This window comes from Cyprinus carpio, chromosome B9, assembly GCF_018340385.1.
Source record: "Cyprinus carpio isolate SPL01 chromosome B9, ASM1834038v1, whole genome shotgun sequence".
NCBI lineage: Eukaryota > Metazoa > Chordata > Actinopteri > Cypriniformes > Cyprinidae > Cyprinus > Cyprinus carpio.
Window position 1 is genome coordinate 11,595,571 of NC_056605.1, and position 17,448 is coordinate 11,613,018.

Sequence of the window (17,448 nt, forward strand, 5' to 3'; positions counted from 1 at the left end):
AACTGATCATTTTCACCAAGGGTGCATTAAATTAATCATTAATCAAAAATTACATTTAAAATAACTGTTTGAATTTTTTTAATGATAAAATAACTTTACAATATTAATTCTGCATTTGATCAAATAAATGCATCTTTGGTGAGCATAACATACTTATTTCAAAAGGATTTTGAAAATCTTACCGTCCCCAAACTTTGAACCGTTATTTATGTATGAATTTAAAGTAAGGCCACATAGTATAGCAGTTGAAGCTGATCTGTGCTGTAGCTGTGGACATGTGAATGTTTTTAGTGATGTGTAGAATCATAAACAGGCCGGTTATTGTGGCTCCTGCTGTGAGCTAGCTGTCAGCAGCTGAAGACGAATATACTTAGCCTCTTTCATATACTTACCGAAACCTCAATCTTTATCCCTCCAGTCAAATATCACCTCTCTGAGAAAACCATTTCAGTCCAGTGTGTCTCCCTAAACGTCCATCTGAATTTCTGCAAAGGTATCTTCCATAATTTGTCCAAGCCTCTACAGCACTGCAGACACTGCAGCGGCCCACTGTAATGTATAAATGTGTTATTCAGGGTGAATGTGCTTGTGTGCAGCGCCTGCGGGTGAATACTGAGGGATTAATACTTTTCTGCCGTTCATACTCCTGCTTTATGAGTTTCTTCAGCCTCATAGTCTTTATCACTGCCAGCCATAGCGCTTCTGTCTTGTGTTTTACCAAGCTTGGGAGGGCAAAACTTAAAGCATCAGTAAAGTAATGATAAGGTTTTATAGATGGAATTAATAAAATGGGTGAAAAAAAATGAAAAAGGAAAATAAATCTTACATTATATAAGATGAAAGTATGTGAAGCACTCACTGTTCAACAATGACATCAACAGATTAAGCTATGGAGGGGGCAACGTCTCAAACAGATCTGGAACGCAAATTTATCTTGGACTAAAACAAAGCCAAACGCATATAAGAGTTCTCTACATTAATTTGGTGTGGACAGTGTTGATGTTATTACTTGAATAAGTAGCTTTTTGTAATTATTATGTAATTACTGTGTAATTACTGGGTAATTATTGTGTTTTTCATGTGCTGTTGTTCTTTTATAATACAATAGCGCAGCCTGTCATGGCCAGTTGCTGGCTGGTGCTGTGCTCTATTTTGTTGGTAATTTATGGTTTGCTCGCTCTTAGGGCTCTGGGTCTGCACATTCGAGGCGTGGAAGAGAACAGTCGCTCCAAAAGGGAAGGCTTCTTTCAGGACGACGAGTGTATTGTTAAAATTAATGATACTGAATTATTGGACAAATCCTTTTCACAGTGAGTCTCTTTCTTTTTCACCTTCTAGTCTGCTCTCTGTGTCCTTTCCTTCATGTTGTGATACTTAGTAGAAGATATCTTTTCATGTCATGCTTGTAAAAACAAGCATGGTGTTCATTGTTGTACTCTATTTATGGCTATCAACTCTGGACTGGTCTCAAAAGCAGAAAAACACTCAGCCCACAGCGACAGAGCCCATCCGGCAGTCATGGTCATTTACTGTGCTGTGTTTGGTGTGTGTAGCAGATATTCTTCTCTTACACTGCAATTACTGCACACTGTCAAGCTGATTAGAGATCTGCCACCTGACCCAAAGCTGTCAGGATCTGACCAACCATTGGGTTTTGGGACAGTTTTTAACGTATAATGTTAGATTTGCATCAGTTACGATCACAGTATGAAGAGAACCCAAATTAACAAGATATATTCTTCCAACATTCTCTATTATATGGCTGCTATAGAAGCAGAAAAAATGCTATAGGAGCAGAAAGTGTCAGAAGCTCATAGGAATATATAATAAGGAAATAGAAATGTTCAAGGAATATACAATTGCTCCTCATAGGCTTTCTTTAGATTGTGGCTAATGCAAGTTCGGTCTGAAGAGTTTGCCATACCTGTTGAAGCATTACCCAGTTGTTCCATGGTCATCATGTACATTATGCATATATTATATATACATATCTCCGCTAAGGAGAATTACTTCTATCCAGTAGAAGGTCACATTAATCTTATTATGCTCAGGATGGATGGACGGTTTTTAAATTAAATCAGTCAAGCAGAAATGAAGGAGGTGGATTGCTTTGTCATTTGTAATGCGTAGGACTCATTAGTCATAACCCCAATTATGCTGTCAGAATAAATGTCAGAGAGAGTTTTATCTAAACCAAGACTATTCAGTATATTAAAAATTCCACCTTTTTTAGTTTTCAGGTTTATTTTTTCATCAAACAACTTGCGAGTAATTATAAAAAATTGATTGTCTCTTAATTGCTTTTTCTATATTTCCTGTGTTCCTTATCTCTTCCTCCCTCTGTCTTTTAACAGAGCACAGGAAATATTCCGACAAGCCATGCGTTCATCTATCGTTCGTTTAGAAGTTGTTCCAGTTTTTAATAAAGAACGCTTTGAGAAGAGTGTAATCAGCCACCTCTTCAACTCAGAAAACCCTGACACATCCACACGGACCAAAGACCCTCCACCGCTGAAGGTGAAGCCCATCATAAGGCCCGTGGAGTCCTCCTCAGGATGGCAAGCTGAGTTTCAGGAGTCCAACAGCAGTCTAGAGGGTCGCTCTCTTGGCTCCCCATTACCCCTCAGTCTCTCACCCACACCCAGAAGCAAAAGTGATGACAGCCCCCTCCTGAAAAACAGCCTGGGACCATCACCTCTACAAAACCACAACAAAAAAGGTGGAAAGAGGCTCCGAATCGACCTTAAGAAAGGTAAAAAATGTGATAGATGCACTGTAAAAAAAGGAATTGAGAAAATTTCAACACAACATGATGTATTCAGATTTTTAGGATCTTTCAAGTATCATCTTAAAAGTAACAATATTTTGATTTGTCAATTTGAATTAGTTTATTTACTAAATGCAAAATAATACAATAAATTGGTCTATCATTTTGATAGTCATATACATAGAATTTTGTAGGACAAATAATATGTGACTTGAACTATGCTATATTTGTTTCTTTGTTTCGCATTCAGCTTACAAAGCAAAGATTTCTGGGATATAGTTTTAGAAGGTTCTACGTAGACCTCAAGACTTGACACAAACCTCAGTAACAGTGACAATCAACAAATGAAAAAAAAAAAGAGTTCTTAACATCACAACATGATGAATAAATAACAGTAATGACAAAACGTATAAAAAAAAAAAAAAGTCAACAATAATCTTGTAACAGCATCCTCATATTTTTTTAAAGCTGCAATGCATGCTGGGAATGCACAAACCCTTAACATTTCAGCACAGTATTATTTAATTTGAAAATCTTTGTTCAGCCAGCTGTTTGATCATTTGGAACAACATTTGGGGGAATTCTGATGGTCTTCCTTGGTTTTCCTTTTCCTTTTTTCAGTTTACTGTCATCTAAGATATTAAAGGGGACTATTTAATTTTTGTAGCATTGTATTTATGATTTTTTTTCTTCTAAATGTTGCATGTTGGATGGACAATCTTATTTTATCTAAAATCATATTTAGATTTTTTTAACCCCTTGGGTGTCCTTGGACTGACCAATATGGGTTTTTGGGGGCTGAAACGATATTAAGGAGAGTAAAAAAAAAAAGTTGTATATTTATATATCAGCTGATATTCTTTGTGTATATTATAGTACAGTACCAGTCAAAAGTTTGGACACACTTCTCATTTGTACTGTATAGAATACAGCATATACATAAACAGAATATATATACATAAATACATTGACACATAAACACAAGACAATTTCCATGAAATTCCATGTTATACAGTGAATTCCGTTTTTATGACTGGATTCCTTAATTCCGACCGCATTTTCAGCATTGTGGAAATCATAGGGCCCTACTACTGTAGCAAACGAGTATGATAAGCTTATTGTGAGAGTAAAAGATGGGGACATTGTTTATTTACTTTATAGCATTGAGTTTCAGCATATCTACGGCATATACGCCGATGCTGATATATCTGCGACAGGCTCATATTGGCCGATAAAATCGGCAAAACGATAAATCGGTCAGGCTCTATTGCATAGTGCATTAAAACTCATTTTAAAAGAGCAAAGAAATTCCTGCAAGATCTTTTAAATGAATGTACTTCTTTTTAAAATGATTCTCTCCCTCACTCTAACATTGGTCAACTTTGGAGTTGGTGGTTTTGGCAGTCTAACCGAATGAATGAAGCTATAATTTCAGGCTGCAAAGTCTATTAAGTTCTTATTGATTCTGCCATTAATGATGATATAAATTCATAGCTGGAACAAAAAAGTGCTGACCGTAAAACGATTGTGCTAAATGACGAGCATAAAATCCCGTCTGAACGCTCCAGCTGTGCTCATTTTTTCCACAGACTGGCTTCAATTTGTATTGTCCTCTGTAGTCTGATGCAGTGTGCGTTAAAGAACAACCACTGGCCCTCAGGCGGTCTAGTCTTTAGTTTCTTCTCCCCCAAGCTCTGTCCATCATTTTATCCCTGAGCTCAGGGACAGGACTGGAAATATCCACCCTAAAGACGTGTCTCATGTCACACAGGGGGCTATAGCCTATTCTCTAATCTACCTATCAGTCACCGTGACAGCATCAAGACTGCTGTAAGAAGCAATATATGCACAGGTCAAGGTGGGATCGTGGTTTAAATGGACCACTACCTGTGCTAGACAGCAGACTCCTCCTTTAATATCCTTCTTTTATCTGGACTGAAAGAAAAACGAGAATGATTTCTAGTCAAATGCTTATTTTTTTTAACCCATTGTTTTTTTTTTTTTTTTTTTTTTTTGTAAACACCTGGATCTCATCTGAAAAGTGTAAATGTCAATACTTCAGTACTGGTCTGCGCTTGACTGTAGTCACGTTTGTCTGCTGTTTAGTTTACTGAGTTTATTTAACCCATCATGACTTATTGGAACTGTGTGAACTATAGCATCCATGTACTTTTACATCCATTCGTTTTTCGTTTTTTTAACCATGACGATTTTTTTTTTAAAAAGAACGGTTATTGTATTTTTAAATGCTATGCTGAAAACCAAAATTTAAATTGGAAACGTACACACAAAATGCTGCCCGAAAAAGTAAAATATTGACTTCTTTTTAGATTTTTGTTAATTAATTTTTGCAAATTTAATAAACATTTGAAAAATGCATAAATTAATATAGAAAATGTTGATTTTAACAAGTTTTCTTTGAATAGAGCTGTCTTTGGAACAAAGCAGACTTAATACAAATATGATTTTTAAAATAGTTATTGCAGAATCCTGGGAAATCTATCATCATGAAATTATATAATGGGATAGAATTTTAGCATCTGTATAGAGACGCTAAAAAGGTAGAAATTAGATTTAGCATTTGAATACATTAAAAAACAAGCTTTGTATCATTTTTATGATTTTTAATGAAATACAAATTTTGAATAATGAAAATTTGTTTGTGTCTGCTTATTGTATTGTTCAGTGTTTGGACCATTAAAGAAGGAACCGCTTTTTCTGTATTTCATTTCTGGGTTAAAAAATTAAAAATGAATGGATGCAAAAGTACTCGGACCCTATAGGGGTAACTACTCACCTTGTTATTCTAAAGGCTTATAACCTTCCTTTTTCGAAACAGACATACACACAAAATGTCCTGATCTAACTTGGCAGAGAATGGCAGAGATGGTGACCTTCATTTTATCAAGCGGATGCAACTCTGTCGTAAAATAATCCTATTCATCTTGTGGTGTATATTCCAAGCGTTCTTAATGTATTCTGTGGGGTTTGGTGAGAGTCAGCCCGAAAATCTTGCGTTACAGTCCTGTGAGCGAGTGTGCATGCAGCTCACACCGGGCACAAGCACATATCCTTTTGAGGTCTCAATTATAATCAGTTTAAAAAAACAAAACAAAAGACTACATTATAAAACTCAAAAGAGTATGTATTTTATCTCTGTTGTTCTATGATTGTAAGATCGTTATAATAGGCCTGTTATATAAGTCAATGCATTATTATTTTCTTTTAGTATTAGTGTTTAAAATATTTTATTAGGGTAGGCTATGACAGCCGTCATATCATACATGCCCAGCTGATGCAAATCATAGAATTTATATCTACACAGAAAAAAATTGTCTAGACTCTGTGTCGAGCTATTCATTAGTCTGGTTGTTTGATGAGAAAAAGATTAAATGTAGTTGCAATAAACACATCAAGAATCCGTACACCTGCAGCAGTGGAGGACTATATCTCGCGGAACTGCGGAAGAACTGATGACAGCACGGGTTGATCTTCGGATGACCAATCAGCTGAAAGGGGCGTTTAATTCCCTCCCACATGTAGAAATCAAATATTCAAGCTGTTTATTCATTTTTCTACCCCTGAACAAAAAAAAATAAAGTTAAGCTGAATTCTTGTTTTTTTGTTTCTTGGGAAAAAATTGGGAAAAAAGGAGCTGTTTTCCCATCTTTCCATATCAAAACCAAAAAACCAGTGAATGCTCGATTCCTGATTTTGGTTTTCTAATTCCCGTGAAAAATCCGTTGGCCGGACACATGTGGCTCTAATCTCAGTCTCGCACAAGGATGGCCTTTATCAGCCTGACTGTCCCTGACAGGCCTCAGACAAGCCCACCCCTGTGTACAGTATAGTGTATATGAGTAGCTTTATAGAGGCAGTCTAATCTCTCTCTTCAGTTTTTTTCCCCATAATTTTTCGAAGTTTGAGGCATTACAGATTTTAGATCTTTGTCGAGATCTCCAAATATTTTTTTGCAGCACTTAATTGCAGGAAAACTGATAACACAAATATGTCGCCAAAATATCTATTTGATGTGTATGCAGACTACTACTAATAAAATATTTTAGTCCGTTTTAAGTAAATACTGTCAAATAGATGTTCATTTAATACATCAATTTCTTAGTCTTTTTATTGTTAATTATTTTTGTGGAAACCGTGAATTTTTTTTTATTTATTGAACTGGATTTCTTTTAAAGATATGACATGTTATGAGGTATTTATACACCCATATCACACTTCAAATACAACTTTCTAAATGATGGCTTCTTTTACAGACAAATTGGTGATATTTTTATAGTGTGCTGACTGGGAAGAGAATAGGCTTCACACATGAATTGTTGCAGTATTGCTGACAAATTAGGTTTAGGTTGTCCAGCAATCCCTTTAATCCAGATCTATCTCAATCTCCACATAGGTCCCGAAGGTCTGGGCTTCACTGTTGTGACCAGAGATTCTACTGTGCATGGGCCTGGTCCCATCCTCGTCAAAAACATCCTGCCCAGAGGAGCTGCTGTCAAAGATGGCCGTCTGCAGTCAGGTGACAGGATCCTAGAAGTGAGTCTCTTTCTGGAGTAAGATGGAGTATTTCTAGAATAGTCAAATCATTTTCATTTCACATTAGTGTGAAGGTGCGTATGAAATCCATTGGAACCGAGTGCATGTTTGTGTTCAGGTGAACGGTGTGGACATCACCGGCCGTTCTCAGGAGGAGCTTGTGGCCATGTTACGCAGTACTAAGCAGGGGGACAGTGTGTGTCTGGTTGTGGCCAGACAGGAAGACATGTTCCTTCCACGTGAACTGGTAAGAGTCTTCTCTGGCTAACTACAATGCATCTAATTGTCATCAGTCCCATGGCAGACAACATGTCTTATACATTTACCTCTTATCTGCTGCAAATAAACCTTTCTTAAAGTCTCTGCTTCTTTTGGTCTTTTCTTCCTTCCCACTGCATGAATTGTCTGCATGGTTATGTAAATATATACAAAACATAACCCCTTTTCGGGTTGGGTTGCTTATGAACAGTTATTTTTATATTATAATTTTTTTTTTTGTTTTTACAATTTTACAGTTTTTACAGTCTTATAGGTTTAATTTAGACTTCAAACTCCCATGATGCTGTGATTTAAAATAGGTGTTGTAGGGCAAACTAGCAGGAGTTTTAGCTACTTATTTTCCATTTATAGACCATCCAGTTCCTGTGTTCTCCTTTTTTTTTCCCATTATTGTTTTTGGGATCGTTTGCATGGCTTGTGTTCCTCTCAAACTTTCCCAACATTAGTAGTAATTAGCAAACACTTTTATTTTGACACTTTCTACAGTGACAGTCCTGCTGGAAAAATATGGAATTAAAAAGAAAAAAAAATGTCATCTGTCATCTTATACTCACCCTCATTTCATTCCAAACCTGTAAGATTTTAGTTTATCTTCAGTTCACAAATGAACCCATTTTTAACAGACCTTATTGGTTCTCATGTGTTAAGGATGTTTAGTTGCACTTCAGTGTTTACCATATTTGATGTATACAATATATGTATGCGTGTTGATCAATGTTGAATTCAAATAGAAGCCTAAATTAATTCTGTTCATCATATAAAACAAGCATGTCTCTTCAAAAGACTTGCAAAAGACTTTTTGGATGTGTTTACATTTTTGAAGCTTGAAAATTTTCTTTGTGTGGTCTTTCAATGGATGGACAAAAATGATGAGTGAAAATTAAACAAATCTTTATTGGGGTTCCAAAGTCTTGTGGATTTGGTACAACATGAGGGTAACAAAATGAGGGTACAACATGAGTAAACGATGACAGAATTTTTGTTTTTGGGTCAGCTGTCCCTTTAAGTGTCTCATTCAAGAGCACAGTGCATCATCTTTGCAGGGTCAAACCTATTGCCCTTCAGTTACCATCTCATGTATCTAATCACCAAATCATACCACCCCACATAGCTTCAAAACAATAAGCAGACTGCACAGAAGACTGTAAGGTCTGTATATGGCAGGGTTTCTTCAGCAGGGCACTTCCTGTGCATCAGACCAACAGGAAATGTAAAGGCATGTTATTTGGGTCATCTGCAGTGATATCATGTGTCTCAGTGGAATGCCTCTGCACTGTCATGTCTCTCTCCAATGCCCAACGGGGCTCTGTTTGCTGTCTTTGCTTTGGAAGGTCATAGTCACGCTGTAGTACCTCAAACCTTGAGGACGGGAAGTCCTGAGCTTCCTGCCTTTGTCTCAACCCTTGTGGGACGTGTAAGTATGCTAGCTTTTGTCTGTTAGGATGTTCAGACGTCTCCGCCTGTCACTCTTTCTCTCCTCAACTTTCCCTCCGTTTGTTTTTGTCCTTTTGATATCTTTCCTGATGAACCTGGCGACCCACACACCCAGCCGCCAGAGCGCTGGCCTCTCTGCACACACCCTTCTGCCCACCTAGTAGTCTGAATTCCTGTATCCCTGCTTGTTGATTCAGTGCTGGGCAGGAAGTAGCACAGGAGGTCGGGGTGCTCCTACAGGAAGTGCTGGAGCATGCAGGGCTGTGTGAAGTCAGGGACTACGACTGTGCAGCTGTGTGTTGGTTCTTCCTGTATCTCCCTCAGCGTAGTGCCCGTCACTCGCAGTCATCCAAAATCTACCCCAATCAGCGCTTTCTGTAAATAACCAAATGCTGAGAACCGCACTCACTTGACTATTACTATAGCAATGCCACTCAAACTTTGACCCCTAGCAGGAAATGAGCTACAGGCTCCATTGTCAACATCTTTCATGTATTTATTTAGATAAATTCACAGCAACATGAGAGGAATTTAGGACACAACAGTTGGCATCCAGCAAACTATTACCTTTTTGTCTTTGGACTTGCACGCCATATACAGCAAAATTAATGCATGATACATAACATTCTAATGTATTGTTTAATGTATTTTAATATAGGTTTTGGGTTTTAAAGATGCATTCCATGTTCAACAAGGCTGCATTTATTTGATAAAAAAAAATACCGTAAAAACAAATGTTATTATTCATTCAAATAACTGTTTTCTATTTGAATATATTTTAAAATATTATTTATTCCTGTGATGACAACTGAATTTTCAGCATCATTACTCCAGTCTTCAGTGTCACATGATCCTTCAGAAATCATTCTAATATGCTGATTTGCTGCTCAAGTAACATTTCTTATTATTAATGTTGAAAACAGTTATGATTCTCACTATTTTTGTGGGAACTGTGATTTTTTTTTTTCCCCCTTGACGAAGAAACATTTATTTGACATTTATTTGAAATCTTTTGTAACATTATACTGTAAATGTCACTTTTGTTCAATGTATAAATACAATTATTTATTCAGTATTAATTTCTTATTTTCTTTGAATGGTAGCTTTAAAAGTTAATATTTTTACTTAAAAGTTAATATTTGGCATAATAACATTCAGTATGTGCACATACTAAGGGCCAGTTTTCCTTAACTGGGCAAATTAGTTAAATTGCCCAGCCCTACTTTTTAGCAATTATAATTTCTAAATGTAATTGCACTCCAAATGTTATTTATTACTTTGTGGGCATATTTCACTCAGTGTGAGCACTTTCCTATCCATGTTTGCTAATAAGTGGTGTATCACCCACATTTCCCAACTAAATTTCCACATTTCGCTTTGTGTTGTGGTAAATGATGAGAATAAATTTCTATTTTCACCATATTAAGGCCAATTCACACTTGTTCACACATTGTTCTTGTAAATTCTCTGGTGAATTAGGCCTCTCACTGTTCAATTACGGCTCTCATGCATGCTGTGTTGAACTGCATCGTTGCCACTGATTAGTTAGTACGCAGTGGTCTGAAGCATGACTGCGACTCATTACCCACAAACCACTAGTTCTGCTTGTGTGTAGGAGATTAAAACCGTTCAGTGGATTGAAATAAACATGTAAAATCTTCAAACACACAAAATTGTGCACATTACGTGCAGTGACAGTAATGATTTTATTTGGCTAGCGAGCAATAGCAGGATTTTTCTAATAACAGGAATTGAGCTCTGAATTTCTAAACTGTTTGCTTGACTCATTGACTGATGGATTGACGTCTGTGTGTGACTGGACTGTCTGGACTGAGATATGGTAGTCAGGGAAATTAATGTATGGGAAGAATAGCTCACAGACAGTGAAAGATGACTGTAGATACATTTTCAGAGCAGAAGCTGAAAGAGCGAGTGATTGAAATGTAAAAAACAGGCCAATGAGATAGAAATGCTGATAGTGGAGTGACGGATGATGAGACAAAGGGAAAAAAAGGTAGATAGAGGCAAGGAAAAGGCTGAGTAGAAAAGATGGTGACAGAAGGTAGAGAAAGCTGTCATTGTCAATCTTCGAAACAAAGCTGCAAAGAGAGGAATAAGGGACCGATATGAGCAGAAACAATGCAAAATGCGAAGCAAAACAAAAAAATGAAGAAATTGTTGAGCAAAGCCAAAAAAATTATATGTTTATTAGCAAATGCTGGCAGTTCCAAATGCAAGCTGAATTTTTGAGCCTTTTTTTAAATGTTGCTTTCTTCAAGTTATGTAATCATGGAAAAGAATGTAAATATAGATTATCATTAAAAAGTTTGGATTGGTATGATTTTTTTTTTTTTTTAATGGGTTGATTGTTTTTGAAATAATAGCTGCATTAATTTGATGAAAAATATAGTTAAAGCTAATTGTGAAATAATATTATAATAATAATAAAAAAGCTGTTTTCTGTTTAAATAAATTTAAAATGCAATTTATTCCTGTGATGGCAAAGCTGAGTTTTCGGGGGCAGCGTTACTCCAGTCTTCAGTGTCACATGATCCTTCAGAAATCATTCTAATATGCTGATTTGCTGCTCAATAAACATTTCTTATTATTATCAATGTTGATAACCATTGTGCTGCTTAATGTTTGATGAATAGAAAGTTCAAAAGAATCATGTTTATTTGAAATACAAAACTTTTGTAACATTCTAAAAGTCTTTACTGTCCATTTTGATCAATTTAATGTATCTGTGCTGAATAAAATGATACATTTCTTTCAAAGCTTTCAATCAGTAGTGTCTATTTCCATTTTATTGGCTACCCTGCTCTCTAGATATCCTCTTCAGCCAATAAAAATCTGTCAAGCACTAGTCATATCAGTCTACAGATAAAGTACAGGCTTCAGACAGTCAGAAGTTAGAAGAGTTTGAGATGGATGATGCTATGTGTATGGATGGACAGAAGGAGGTCGCCTGATAGAGATGAAGACTAACAGTACTGTGCAGTGATGTCTCACTGAAGACACATGTGGCAGTAGTTTGGCCCATGTGAAGAGGGGAAAGGAGAATCGGCAGGTGGGTTTGACGCTAAAGTACCTGACGTATTTCTACCTGCCAGGTGAGCTGTTGCTCAAAGACTCTTACAACCTTTCGTCGCTCTTCAAAAGCCACACACAGAGGACCTCACGCACCCCTTACACAGTCAGCCCTAATCTCTCTCCAATAGCACATCCGCCCAGTGGGGGATATAGAGCTCTGTGTGCTGCTCCAGCAGGATGAAATAGTAATAGTGATATTAGATATGACTCCATGAACAAAGGAGAAAGAATGAGGACTCATTTCCTGTTCGGTTTGTAGTGTTTTTGCACGACAGAGGCAGATTAAAAATGGAGTGCGGGGCTTGTAACAAAAGACCCTTGCGCCCCTTCAAGCAGGCGGCTTTGTGTACTTCAAAACAGCTCACTAACAATGACACCAGGCTGGGTAATAAGGGCCCTGACAAAGCCTTATCTCTCCCAGAACTCCAGCTGTGTAGACGAGCGGTTAGCGTGTGCGATAATGCTGTTGTGACAGCGTTCCCCTCTCTGGCTCATCCTACACAAACTGAGGAAGTCGAACCTAGCCGGAACGCTGGCCTCTGTGCTACTTAATCTCATATCCAGACCTCCTTGTTACTACCTGCATTACTTCCTCAATAAACCTTTAATGTTGGTATCACCAGCCCTTTGAAGTCTCTCGGCCCACGAGGCCTGGTTTCCAGTCTCGGCCTCTTTAAGAGTAAATAAAGCCACTTCCTGAGCGACATGGTTACGAACGTCAATCCAGACCCCTTAGTTTTTTACAGCATCCTCGTCTCAATGCTTTGCTTTCATCTTCACTTAAACCGAATCCATTTACTCATGGACAAACTTTACTCATAGCCTTTCTGCCTTCCATCACAGCGATCGTAGAGACGTCTCTTTGTTTAAGAGGTTACGTGAGTGTCTGTGCTTTTACCCCTGTGTTGACTTTAATGATGCTGCGGTCTGCAAGGTGAATGGTCCTTTCCATATGTATGCGTGGGGTAAAAAGTGCACTTTAGCGTGTGTCGTAAGCCGAGAGGTTTATCGTACGCCGCATGAGTCTCTCGTAACCACACGTGTGGCTCTTGGATATTAAAAGGGGAAATGTATTCAGCTACTAGTGAAGAGGTAATTGGGCCTGATGAAAGGCACTGGGTATTTGTTGATGCACAAACCTGATTATGGTCAGGGTATGTGCTCTATTTGGTGAAATGAAGTCCATACTGATGGCTTTGTCTAAAAGCCAGAGGGCGATTTTCAAATGGTGCATATGCACTACTACGTTCACAAATGTATCACAAGCATGAGAGTGATTAGTTTCTTAAAAATAATCTATCTATCTATCCATCTATCCATCTATCCATCTATCCATCCATCCATCCATCCATCCATCCATCCATCCATCCTTCCATCCATCCATCCATCCATCCATCCATCCATCCATCCATCCATCCATCCATCCATCCATCCATCCATCCATCCATCCATCCATCCATCCATCCATCCATCCATCCATCCATCCATCCATCCATCCATCCATCCATCCATCCATCCATCCATCCATCCATCCATCCATCCATCCATCCATCCATCCATCCATCCATCCATCCATCCATCCATCCATCCATCCATCCATCCATCCATCCATCCATCCATCCATCCATCCATATATGTATATATATATGTATTTATATATGTGTGTGTATGTCTGTCTATTCATTTGGAAAATATGCCTATTATAGATAAATTATTCAAAATAAGTTTCGTTGTTTATTTAATGAATGTTCAGTATTTTTTTTTTTTTTTATTTATCTATCAAAAATGTCAAGAAAGCTGTATTATCCAGCCCTGTCCACTACTGGCAGATCCGTCAATCAGAAGGATGTTGACAGTGGAGCAGAATTAGGGATAAACCAGAGAGAAGGCTGTGAATGTGAGTGAGTTTGGGGTGTGCTGTGGGTGATGGTGGGTATGAGCATAATGGTGGTATAACTCTATCATACACCTTCCTCTGCCATCTGCTGCTCTCTCTTAATGCATGTACAGGATGTACTACAAAGACAATTCACCAACACACACACACTTTACTGTTTGATTCACCACCTGCTCACTGCTGAAAGGTGGTAGAGTGCTTCCCAAATGAAAGAATCATTTTAAAACATGCTGGAGATATAGAGCACAATGACATGAGCTCTCTCTTGCAAGATTATTTTCCCCCATCAGAACCGGGCCTTTGATCCACATCCAATAAAAGCATCCATGGGCCTGAGTCATGTGCTTTTGAGTGTATTCACAGGATTTGATTATCAGTGCCAGCGAATCGGCATTACAGAGGATCTGCTTAGCTTTATACAAAAGCCCAACCAAGCTTTAACTGTGCTTTCACTGCAGTTTCTAGTTTGGACATGAGTTTGTTTGGTTTTCCAAACTCAGGTGCTCTTGTAATGACGATCTGGAGTGTGGTGAACTCTGGTTTGCAGTTGGTATTTTCAGTTCATCCTAAATCATGTGAACCCATCTGATGACAGAATATGCATTTTTGCATGCTCCACCCTTATTGCTTGTCTCTCAATAAATTGCCTTTGCAGAGCAGCTTGCGTTTTTCACAACTCTCCGAATATATCCACAAACACACATACTGTTTAGTGAGTAAAGTTCTTGTTAGAAATCCAGTGGGACAAAAACATGAATAGATCAGTGCAGCTGGCATCACAATTTAGTTTTTTTTTTTTTTTTTTTTTTTAATCATAGTATTTTATATCTTGTCTGTTTAAATATCATTTAAAGTCAGTACTTTTTTTGTCATGTCACATTTCTTCTTTTTGGTCAAATTTACTCAGGCTAATACTGAAATAGCATCTAATTTTGGACAACAAAAATAATATTTTTAGTTGATGTTTGGCAAAGTTAAACCAAATATTAAAAGATTTTAGATATTAATTTATACATACAATCAGCATTCAACAAAAAGCATATGAATACTATCCCTGCCGGGAACCTTATCTCTTGAAATAGCATTATGAGTTCACTGTTGGAACACAATATTGAGAATTCTTTGTTTTAGTTTTTCATTCGCAATGCACATTGACTTGTTCTGGCATCACTATGACCTCACCGGTTCAGGACAAACAGATACCCATCTGGCCGTATGTCTCAGTGAGTTCATGTCTGACCAGTGCAGCTTGCCTACACTCCCTCGCATTAAATCCTCCTTTTCCCTGAAGATCCCCAGCATGCCGGCCGGCTGATCGGCTCTCGGCTCTGTTTATCCAGGCTTTTGCAGTGCTTACAGACCTGCTGCAGCTAATACTAGCCCAGCTGCACTCACTTATGTAGTTGGATTGTGTTTTGCATAATATCTAATACTGTGTCAATTATGAAGAGACAGTAATATGACTCAGGGTAATACAATATTTCTTATTTTTCTTGTTTGTGTGTGAATGACAGCACTATACTTCTTGCTGGTGGTTAATGAAATTAGTCTCAGTTGAATGTACATCTTTGTCGGATAGAAACAGAAATGCCCTCAGGCAAAGAAGACCACTGGAATTTTCTTGCGCAGTGATACAGATGAATTTGTTGTTTGTGTGGGGAAAGTACACAATTTCCTCATTTTTTATGTTTAATAAAGCAATGTATAATTCCTTATGTGCCATAATGCATTACGGAGATGAGATCATCCAGTATAAATGTTGGCTAAAAATAATGCAGTAGCTGTAGGAAAGGTTGTTTTGAGAGTACAGACCAAAGAAAATATTTTTTTAAATAGACCCCAATCATTTTTAGATGGAAGATGTGCTGAATTGACCATATCCAGAACATTAGAATAATCCTTCTTTCTCTCTCGGAGTAGTAAAATATCATAACCCGTAGAGCACTTTGCTTTTTGTCCACATGTAGTTTATTGTCCACATTCCCTATATTATTCACCTGTGGGTGTGTGCACATTGTGCGTGTGTGTGTGTGTGTGTGTGTGTGTGTGTGTGTGTGTGTGTGTAAATGTGCCTGTGGTGTTAAAAAGTTGTCTGGGAATGATGCAGTTCATTGCTATGGCTCCCTTGTGATGGGTTTGGTACACAGGCGTCCAGGCACCAGGCATGTCTTTGATGTAGGGCCCAAGTGAAGGCTCAAATTCCTTATGTTAATAGTTCATTAGGGGCCAAGCACCAAAAGTGTGTAGGCACCTTTTGTATCCATTGTGCTTTGGGACACAGATAGAGGACAGTCTCAACATTAACCATACTGAGTTTGAAGTCTCTAACTCAAACCCTTTAGTGCCACCAACAGCTCAAAGTTGCATTCATGTTTATGCTAATTGTGTTTTAGCCATACATTCTTTTCCCCCCGATTCCTTAGCTCATGCCGAGTCAAATGCACACTTAAATTTAATGGGTCAAGATTTTTCACAATTTTGAGTTCTCCAACAAACTTGTCCTAGACAGTTTGTCTTAGCACCAAATTCATTTTCAGACCATGCTGACGAAAAGTTATGGAACTCAAGTTGATTAGTCAAACCATTATCAAATAACACTTTTTACAACGAGCATGCCAAAAAGAATGCAAGGCTATATTTACACAACATTTTAACATAGTCAAACCAAATTTGGTGTGCGTAATAACAACCATGACCTGAGGGGGTAACATTTTAAATAAGGTTTCTTTTGTTAACATTAATTGACAATGTTAGTTAACATGAACAGTATTTATAACACATGTATCTTAGTCAATATTAAATTAAAAACTTACTAATACATTATTAAAATTTAAAGTTGTGTCTGTTAACATTAATGTACTGTGAACTAACATAACAAAAACAAAGGGTTTTATTAACTAGCAATGACAAAGATTAATAAATACTGTAAAATTATATTTTTCATTGTTAGTTTATGTTAGTTAATGTGTTAACTAATGCTGTCAAATGAGACCTTATTGTAAAGTGCTAGCCCTGAGGGTACCTGCATCAGTTTCGGCACAGTGCCACCTAGTTGTCAGGAGATATGAAAGTAATAATAATAAAAATCATCATTGTGATAATTATTATTATTAGTAGTAGTAGTAGTCGTATTTGTAGTAGTGATAGTAGACCAATATATATCACCAAATCCAATATATCGCCAGATATTTGCTATTTTTTTTTAAATTTTCATTATTAGCATCGGCTAACGTGTCAGACTTTTATTTTAACAGAATGTCAGCTACTGAGCATCAAGACCTCCTGTTCTCCTTCATTAGTACACTGTCTCTGTTTAACAGTTATGTCTAATAAATTAATGAATAAATTAATTTCTGACTAATAAATTATTACCATCAAAAAAGTCAGTATCATCCACTTCTAGTTTATTCATTAATCACAACAA

At 37.3% G+C, this 17,448-nt stretch overlaps 1 protein-coding gene across 7 annotated transcripts in view; it reads left to right on the forward strand.

Moving 5' to 3' along the window:
* Nucleotides 1-17,448, forward strand: part of pard3bb (par-3 family cell polarity regulator beta b) — a 292,683-nt gene that overhangs the window by 109,233 nt on the left and 166,002 nt on the right. For all 7 annotated transcript variants that reach the window (XM_042730941.1, XM_042730943.1, XM_042730946.1 and 4 more), the window contains 4 exons: nt 1,185-1,310; nt 2,355-2,752; nt 7,182-7,321; nt 7,440-7,568. In XM_042730941.1, the coding sequence (XP_042586875.1) occupies nt 1,185-1,310; nt 2,355-2,752; nt 7,182-7,321; nt 7,440-7,568 (793 nt within the window). The remainder of the gene's footprint in view (nt 1-1,184; nt 1,311-2,354; nt 2,753-7,181; nt 7,322-7,439; nt 7,569-17,448) is intronic.